The 10,140-nt window shown below is 42.6% G+C and overlaps 1 protein-coding gene across 1 annotated transcript; it reads left to right on the top strand.

Moving 5' to 3' along the window:
• Positions 1–5,765: 5,765 nt before the first annotated feature.
• On the top strand, positions 5,766–9,802 carry LOC136497908 (DNA-directed RNA polymerases II, IV and V subunit 11-like). Its single transcript, XM_066493805.1, has 6 exons — positions 5,766–5,940; positions 6,443–6,515; positions 6,824–6,913; positions 7,001–7,079; positions 7,162–7,257; positions 9,591–9,802. Exons 2-6 carry the CDS (start codon positions 6,463–6,465, stop codon positions 9,624–9,626), a joined length of 354 nt encoding a protein of 117 aa, XP_066349902.1. The 5' UTR covers positions 5,766–5,940; positions 6,443–6,462; the 3' UTR covers positions 9,627–9,802.
• Positions 9,803–10,140: the final 338 nt, after the last annotated feature.

Genomic DNA, 10,140 nt, shown 5'->3' with positions numbered 1-10,140 from the left:
CGCTTTCTTCCTCGCGGCCTGCAACCTCACCCGAGATTCCGTTTCACCGCGGCCAGCCTACTTCGGTGAGCCGTTGGCCTTGATCGGTGTACCTATGGCTTTGTCTCGATGTTGTGGTGCTTAATCCTATGTTGCTTGCTCATTTTGATCACTGTAGTCGCCGGTTCTTCCTCACCGACGATCTTTGCTCCGCCGTGATCACCGTGGTCGTCGTCACGCCTCTCCGTTGCTTCTCCGACCTCGCTCCTTGCTTCAACGCATTCGGGGTGAGCTACTGGTGCTTCCTAGATCCTTTGTTTGAGCCCTACTGGTTTCACGTCGCCGACGTAGCGCTGCCGTGCCACCGCATCCGCCATGGCCGATGTCGAGCTAGTATAGGGTCGTAATCAGTGCTGATAGTGACATCAATCGATACGCCTAGTCTAGGTGATCGTTTTGGTACTTTGGCCGTCGCCGTTGGACTCACCGTCGACGGGTTTACGTCGGTCAGCGCCATCGCCGTCGTGGTCAAACGCGCGAGGTTAGGGATGACAGGTGGGACCCATTGTCAGCGACTCAGCGTTCAAATGGATTTTTTCTATTTTCATATTTGAATGTATAGTGATGTAATTTGTTATTTTTGTGTAGATTTATTTAGAGCTCCAAAAATTATGAAAATTTTTGTGTAACTTCTCTGTGATGTATAATATTTAAGAAAAATATGAAATAATGTTTTTCAGTACTTTTTGAATGTGATAAAAATTGCTCAATTTATTAATAAATGGATTTCCATGATTTTTCTATGCTTATTTAATTGTCCAAAAATTATGAATTTTGTTTTGCCACTTACTTATCATGTAATAAACATATACTAAAATTTTGAGCTCAATTAGAATAAGTTGATTTATTTCATAATTTTGAATTAAATAATTAATTCATAAAAGCAAATAGTAACCTTTAATAATTTAGGTTTTGTTTGAAATTTTGGATTGAGTGATGATCTTGGATCATTTGTTAATAATGATCCATGACAATTGATGTATGTGTTACAAAAAAGATTTAGTTTGTTTGACTTGCAACTATACCGTAAAGGAAAGTTGTATTCAAATTGTTAATTTTTGCATCCATCATCGAGCATCATGTTTCGTATTCCGCATCATGTTAAACATGGCATTGTTATTACGTGTAGTGAACGAAGGTGAACACATGGTAGTTAATCAAGTTGTTGAGGAGGTTAATCCATCTTTTGAGGTCGGATCGAATACTTGTGAGACATCGCAGGAACCAGACTTTTCCATCAACGAAGGCAAGCCCCGGATGCATACAACCCTACCTTGTATTTTACAAATTGATTTCGCTTTTGCTTCTCGTTACTACATTAAGTGATTAGGAGTCAAGTGAAAAACAAATTGGTGCATTACCAACCTTGTTATTCCATATTTACCATATTACTAGTTTTAAATTTGTATATGCCTAGTTTTGCTTAGCTATGCTTAGAACGATGAAAGTCGGGTGATTACCTGTCACCTGTGAACTTTAAACGGAATTTTGGTTAACTCATGTTATCATGTGATATGGGAATGTGGAGTAATAAATCTAGACTGGGCGGACTCGGTGTGTGTGCGCCACAAGACATGGAGGTCTTGTGAGCGGGTTCTTTCCGCCTGTGTCGATTAAGGCACGTTCGTTGTTGAATTGCATGAGGTGAGAATTTGTAGTACTAACCACATACTCTGGTAAGCCTTAACTTGGTGATTCTAGTACGAGAATGGCTACTCACGCACTAGGAGTGGAGAGATGGCTGGAATAGCGTGTATCCACGTGGCCATGGGCTGGAATGGTGGAGTACTGTATTCTCGGGTGGTGCAGACCCATTCTTGTTTTAGAGGATCCGAGGGTAGGTTGGTATATGGAGGTCAGGGATCTGCATATGTCGTGTGGTCTGGAATTCCTAGCTGAGTTTTTAATCGGTTCGAATCGTCGTTGCTCCTCGGTTATGGAGACTCAACTCACTATTCATCATCGTAGTATTAATAACTAGAACTTGAGAAAGGTCTGCGAAAGAGATTGATATGAAGTTCATGTTCTCATTACGGATCATGGCAGATTCATATGTGGTACTTATAAAGTTTTACCTTTGAAGTAAAGAATTTTGTAAAGAGCTTTTATGCAAAAGAACTTTGATTATTGTTAAAGCCATACCTTGAATCCCATGAGCCAGCATTCCTGAGTTCTATCAGTTTTATTTCAGTTAAGTCTTGTTGAGTACTTTTATACTCAGGGTTCATTGACCCCTTGTTGCAGGTGAGCCTCATGAGCAGATCTGTTTTGGATCATGCTGCATGACAGTTGTTCCTTGTGATGACGATGAGAAGTAAATGTGTGGCCTGTGGGCAAGATAGTTTCATTGTGTGTTTTGTATTATATTATAATGCCACTCCACTATTTCGTTTTGTAATAAACATCGAACCTAGTTGCGAGGTTTGAAACTACTGTTTTGTAAATTATGTTATTGTAAGACTTCCGCTGTTTTTACTCTGGTATTGATATTTGAATAAATGTGGTAATACTGCAATGACTCTGTAACGTGATCCTGCTAAAAAATCGTAGATGATTTGGGGTTCCCCGAGGACACCCGACGGTCTTCTTAAGTTAACGGAAACATATGCATAAATGTCAAAGGTCGTCGGACAGTGACAGGTGCATGTGGGCCCTATAACTTAGGAGGTTCTGCCACAGCCACTGCCTACCTTCTGCATTTGTTGCCATTTTTAGCTGCTCCAACTTCTCCTCAAAGAACGGCACCTCAAGCATGTGAGCAACCTCCTCGAATAGAGGAAAGTTGTCCTTCGTACCATCCTTTCGAAGTAAATTCTCGGCAAGGTGTCGAGTGCACCAACGGTGGTACAAAGGTGCATACCCTGAAATCTGCTCCTATACGGCACTGAGTATGCCATGGTGTCTATCAGATATGACACCTACCTCCCTATGAGGGCCAACGACATGGATCCTAACAAGCCACAAGAACCAGCCCCAGCTATCTTTGTTCTCCCTCTCCACCAAAGCGAAAGCCAAAGGAACCAATGTGTTGTTTGCGTCACACGAAATGGCTACCAAAAGTGTGCCCATGTACTTGCCAAGCAGAAAAGTACCATCAATAGATAACACTGGACGACAGTGCTTGAAGGCCTCGATGCACTGGGTAAAGCACTAGAATGCACGAAAGAATATATGCCTCCCATCCTTCCATTCATTCGGCTTCGGGATATACACGTAATGCATGCTGAATTTGCTGCTTTCATTGCATTGAACATCGTAGGCAACTGCTCGTACCCCTCCTCCTAGTCCCCATATATCATCTTCCAGGATCGTTGTTTTGCCCTCCATGCTTTCCCATACTTTATGTCATACTTAAATATCTCCTTAGTCATCTCCATAATTGTCCTGACCTTCAAGTTTGGTTGACCCCTTCAAAGTTGTGTATAACTTTCTAGCAATGAGGGTAGAGGTCAATCGTCTATGCTTCTATTTTAGATCTGTCTGGGCACAAGTGTGTGGACCTATAATTTTGGTGATCTTGAATTTCCCTGTGGCTATCTGTTTGCAAGCACAGACCCTCCAATTGCAATCTGCCATCTCGCACACCACCATGTAACGACGCTCCACATAGGAGTGCCTCACCTTGAATGGTCTCTTACATTTCACAGAATATTCCTGTAGCCACCTTCTGAAGGTGGGCAAGTCCTTGAAGACCATGCCCTTCTGAATTTCCATGTTGTCATTGGCCTTAGGAGCCTCTAGCAGCTCGTCATCTCTTCCTTCTCCATAAGCATGTTGAGAATGACTAAGGTCGTTGAATTCATGAACTAGTGGATCATGATCAAGACACAAGCGTCTGATGAGCTCCATTTCTTATTCGCTCAAAGCTGCAATTGGGCGGTCATCATCAGAATTAATGGCCCTTGCTGTGCCATAAGGTTCCTCATCATCCGTAATATCAACATCTACACTATTAGAGGCCATAAACCCTAGGTCCACGTTGTTTGATGGAGGAAAAGGAGCACAACCATCATTATCAGGATTGTCTCCTGCATTTAAAGCACAAATATGGATAACACTGAGACAAAGGAATGGAATGAACAAAGAATAAGGAAAGCCAAGTGTTACTAAATCACTTACTAGGAAGATTCTGGGTCAAATGGATCTCCTGAGGGGCACCAACAACATCATCAGTCCCACATTCTGCACGGATACCAAGACATACACCAACCTCATTCGGGGCGGATTGCGCATCGGGCACCACAACCACATCTTCCACATCCACCTCACGGTTGGGTAACAGAGGCTTATAGGGTGCTAGATTCTTTGGTGCTGGTGACAACCCATGAGGGGGTGAATGAACATTAGGGGATGAATACCTATGAGGGGTGGGACCATTGGACAACTTCCGTACAACCAAATCCAAACATTGGAACTCATTCTTCATGATAGTTTTGACATATTTGTCCCATTGAGCCTCTGATGCAATTGGGACCAACTGCCTCAAAATTGTCCCTGACCTACCATGGTGAAGTACCCCCTCAACTAAGATGGCATCTTCATTTGAATTGCATTTAAGCTCATCACGAGCCCTACCAAACAACTCAGAAAACAATGGCCGATCATCGAATATCACTGGCACCCTTTGCATTCCAACAAAACTAATATTCTCAAACTCATCTTCCTCCACACTTCCTCCATGATACAGGGTGACTACGTTGTCCATCTAGTTTGTATGCACAACACCAAAGTTATTACGGGTTTAACTAATATGGGTATAACTAAATTACATACATACCTAAATAAATAAGTATCTAATCTAAACCACCTATCTATCTAACTACATCTACTACAAGTACTATCTATATAACTAAATTACCTAACTATCTATCTAAATTAGCTAAATAAATATCTACCTAAATTATCTAACTAAATTACATCACTAAATCACTGAATAACTAAAAAAGCTTTACCAAACTACAAAACTATATAAAATAAATAACTACATTATCTAAACTAACTCAATTAAAAAAACTAAAGAAAAAATTACCTGAGATGGCTCCTAGAGGGAGGGGGTGGCGTCACTGGGGCTGGTGGCGTCACTGGGAGCCGGTGGGGGCCGGTGGGGGGTTGCGCGGGGGTGCCGCTAGACTCGATCGCTGGCAACCTGCCGACCGACAGGGACGCTGGGGAGAAGCAGGGGCCGCCCTCCTTGCCGGTGCGCGCGGAGGAAGCTCTGGGGAGACGAGGGTGGCTGAGGGAGTGGATGGGGGTGCGAGGGAGGCGACCGGCGAGCGGGGGACGGCGGGCGGTGGCCTGCTGCGGTGGAGCGGGCGGCAGCCGACGGAGGAGGCGCGGGTGACGGCGGGGCTGGCTAGTGGTGACGGTGAGAGGGAGAGATAGAGCACGAGAGAGAGCTGCGGCCACACGCTTTGAATCCATGCTCGGCGCCAGAATATATGGCTCCAAGGTCGGCGCCATGTATTCTGGCGCTGAGGTACCGACTACGTCAATGCCACCTAGAATGCCCTGTTGTGCACGGTCAGGCACCTTGAAGCGAAGATCTGTGGCGCCGAGACATGTTACCTCGACGCTATGAGTCCTGGCATCGATTCTAGGTTCAAACATGAGTTTACGTCTCCAAACGTAAATTTTCTTTAAAAAAAGGCTAAAAAATTGAGGCCTATGGGCAAGCTGCAGAGCGGCCCGGCCCTTGCGCGAGCTGCCGAAAATTTTGGTGACCGGCGACCTGCGTAGTAGGGCTCACTACTGCATAGTGCCGAGTGCCGCCGACCTGGTCAGACCTTAATTGCCGCCCCCTTTCGTCCCCGCTAGCGGCGACTGCAGCAACCTACGTCCCCCGCCGACCGTCGGGCCATTATCCATTCCCCTGCGCCTGACCATTCCCCTCGTGCTCTGCAGGTACGTCATCCACCCAGGACCAGATTGATTGATTTCGTCTGAACTGCTCTTGGTAAATCGAATCCCTAACTTTGTTGGTTGAGTGGATGGATGGATGGATTGCTCGCCTTATCCTGCACAACCAATCGTCTTCCTTGTTTTTTCGCGAGCCCTAGAATCCGAATGCTCCTCCTCGCTCCAATCCGTCCACATTGTGCCGGATTCGCTAGCTGCGTGGTTGGATTACTAATAGCCTTTCGTCTACCAATTTTGTTTTGGGCTCAACTAAACCCTATTCTTTCCCCATGTTATTAGGTCTAAGTCATAAAATAAAAATTCATTTGTGTATCCTGTATGGAAAAGGGTCCCATCTTTAAAATGTGTTTTTTCAGTTCCTATTTCGCTGGGAACGACGGTGGGCATGCTGGACAGACATAAATTTAGGACCCCTTTTATTTTACTCTTAATTTAAAATTTAGGGACCAAAGTCTGTCTGACTGAATTTTTCGTGATGAAACCACAGGAGTGAGGGCTTGATCAGAGATGAATGCCCCAGATCGCTACGAGCGCTTTGTCGTGCCTGAGGGCACCAAGAAGTAAGTTTTCCCAGCCCGCCCCCCCGCCCCCACCCACCACTTGCCACATGAAATCGGTTCAGTATCAATGATCATTGTTGACCAGCCTGTTTTGGTGTGCCTGGTTTCTCTATAAAATAGTAATACCAATGTTAAGCAATGCCACAAATCCTGTTCCTGTTCCTGAATTATAATATGAAGTGGAGCTTTCAGCATCAACTTGTAGAACTGTGATGCTTAACCTGCTCGTGCTCTTGCTTTTATAAATTTGCTGAATGCACACTTATAGGTTTTTGTTTTGGTTTTGGTACTGATAATTAACCTTTCAGGGTGTCGTATGAGAGAGACACAAAGATTGTGAATGCCGCGTCTTTCACTATTGAGCGTGAGGACCATACCATCGGCAACATCGTCCGCATGTGAGCATAGTTCTCTTGGTGACCTTATTGTTATCTTCTTTTCTGTTTTATAAATGTATGATGCCCATATGGTTGTCGAATTCGCAGGCAGCTGCACAGAGACCCAAATGTGCTCTTTGCTGGCTATAAGCTCCCTCATCCACTTCAGTACAAGATCATCGTGAGGGTAGGGTACATATTGTGCTGTTTCTTCTGTTTCACTTCACCAGCTTATCCATCTACTGTCTAATTTTTCCCTGCGTGGACAGATCCATACTACCAGCCAGTCCTCCCCAACACAGGCCTACACCCAGGCAATCAATGATCTAGACAAGGAGCTCGAGTACCTTAAGCAAGCTTTTGAGGTCTGTTTCTGAAATACCCACCCAAGTTCTTAGTTATTTTTCCTGTAACGCATCCTTCTGCTATGGAGTAGCAACGGGAAAATGAAAAGCAACAGTTTGACTTGATTCTACTGTATAAAATGAAGAGCCTTCTGCTTTGATATTACATTTCATGGAAAGTTCATTGATATGATGATCATTGGCTTTTAGGTGTGGTCATTGTTTGACCAAGCAAATTTAGAAAAACAACATTACAATCTTTTATTCTCTTTGATTTGAAGCAGTCATGCCATGGGATGTAGCCATATAGGATGTCCTGATTGTTTACATGCTATAAATATTCAGCGTTATAAAATCTTTACTAGGTATTCTAAATGAAGAATTTTGGCTATACAATACCTTGAATTGTGACTGCATACTCCAACCATTGTTGTCCTTTTGGAAATACTGCTACTGAGTATCATGGAACGCCCCTTTTTTGGTTTTAGGATATATATAAAAAATGCCACGCATGAACTAGGAATCATCCATAGATACGCCAAGCCGCCAAGTGCCTGACTTCTATAGAATTTGCATACTCATTCTACCTTCAAACTCTTGTTATACCTTTAAGTTCATTATGATTTTTTCCCTTTCCAAAGGAGTCTCATTACCTTTGCTTTTTCCTGCTAGCCATGTACAACTTGTTAAGTTAATCTTCAGAGCACTAGGAAATTTGTCATTCTGTAGTTTTTAGTATGAGCTTTGCTTTTTTTTCTGGGTTACATGGCATGACATCAGTAATGCTATTTTGCTTTTTATGGAAAAGTTTTAGTTTGTACTGAATCACGATGCTGAGTATGGAAGAGTGGGAAGCATTTAAGAATAATTTGTGTTAAGAATATTTCTTATTGAGTGAAAACTTGCTTCATATTCTATAACTTTAATGCGGATTTTCATGTTGAAGTATTTGGAAAGACAATTTGGATGATTTATGTTATTTTTTTATAAACTTTTGTTTGTGAATTTTCAAAATTTTCATGTCTCCAATAGTACAACAAAGCCTTGGGCATGCATTTTGGGACTGTATGTTATTTGTTCTGTTCTTGATGGGTCTTTGACAGAGTTTGTGTTTTTTTGCTTTATAATTTCTAAAACAAAGCACTTGGGCAACAACCATGGAAAATCTGAATGGCTAGCAGAGACTTCTAATGTGGCATTACTGTTCAGAACATTAACGAAGTGATGGTGTTCCTGTTAGGCACACTTCTAAGCAGTTTTTTACAATTGGCATATAGAATACTTGGATCACTAGTGGACATCTCTGAATAATTAAAGAAACGTTAGAATTCAAATGCTTATGTATAGATCCCATTTCCATATCAGTTCCTCTTCTATGCAGTAACTCTTTTGGTTGGAGAAGTGTGGAAAAAGACAAACAATAAAATCATAGTGCCCCAAATATTGTTCAGGCTTTAATATCCATCTGTTGCTACTAGGACTAGGAGACACTGTTAGTACACCCAAGTTGATGGTTGCTGATTATCTGGCATCTTTTGCATTATGTTTTAATTGTCTACTTTTGTACAATAGTGAAACACTGTTAGTAGGATTGTGCTCCTTTATTAGGATCTGCTGTGCTCCTTTTTCTTTTTGGTAATTTGAGTTTATATGATATGTTGAAATTTTCCCCCCCTCTCCTTTCGACATTGTCAGCTACATTCTACAATTCCTGTCTTGGAACTTCTGTCCATTTTGCTTTTGCTTTCTGTGTTATACGAGTAGTTGATTTGGTAGCTGAAAAAAAATGCTTTGGTTGATATAAATTTGATGTAGCTTGGCCATTTTGAAGTATTTGGGAAGAACAATATAAAGCATTCATGTTAATTCTGAATAATCGTATTTTTCCTAGTTCCTGAACATAGATGTCTGAAGCAGCACCAATGTCCTGGGAGCAGTTGGCGTTGAAACATTTGACAACCACATATTTACATTGAAATAGTTAAGACGAGAAAGCTATAGACTCGCAAGTCAATTATTTTCCATGCTGTTTTTAATGCATCTTCTGCTAAGTTTGTAATGCTAAGGAAACACCATATGCGTTCTAAAAGAAAGCATCTGATCTGGGCCACAACCGAGGAGATCTGAACAGGTAGCTGAAGCTTTTGATTGGCATGGCCACTAGTGGAATTCTTGTATATAAAATCATAAATAACAGAATTCAGATATACAGATCCCCTTTTCCTGCATCTGTATACAGTTACTATTTGTTTAGGGAAGCATTTGTAATATTTTTTTTTAGTGCTGAGCATTATAGTCTGTTTGGAACCTGGTGATTCCTATGTGCTGCTGACATTCAGGCCTTTTTTTTTCAGGATGAGAAGAACAGGTTTGAGATGGCGAGACCTTAGGTGTGCTACAAAGAAGGCTCGAAGATTATGTAGATGATGATGACCTCAGACTGTTCCCCGAACTACCAGTACCTTTGACCTTGCATGGTGTAATCCTTGAACATGTGCCAAGACTCCAAACACTCTTTGCTGTGTTAGCTATGTGGCTGTGGCGCTCATGCCCCGACTTCGTTTTATTGCTGTGTTATCATGTGTTTGCATTACTATATGAAGCCGTGGGCTGCAGTGCTTCACCTGTTGTCCGATGCTACACTCCGCGGCCCATTTGTGCCGGGCCGGCATAGCCAAGGGGCAACACGTGATTTGGGGCACTGTCGAAAAAAAGCCAGCTTGTTCGGCTTCTTTTTTCAGCCGGACAAATGGGTCTTTAGTCCAAATGGGTGTGTGGCCTTTAGAAGTCGGCTTGCCTTTTTTCAGCCACACACACCCTTCGAAAAAAAAAAATCCATTCTACCTCGTTCAACTATCGCCACACACCCATGGGGAAAAAATCATGCTACCTCATTGAACTATC

The sequence above is a fragment of the Miscanthus floridulus genome, chromosome 12 (genome assembly GCF_019320115.1).
Source record: "Miscanthus floridulus cultivar M001 chromosome 12, ASM1932011v1, whole genome shotgun sequence".
NCBI classification, from domain to species: Eukaryota; Viridiplantae; Streptophyta; class Magnoliopsida; order Poales; family Poaceae; genus Miscanthus; species Miscanthus floridulus.
Note: the sequence above shows the minus strand (reverse complement) of the source record. Positions and strands in the feature narration are given on the sequence as shown.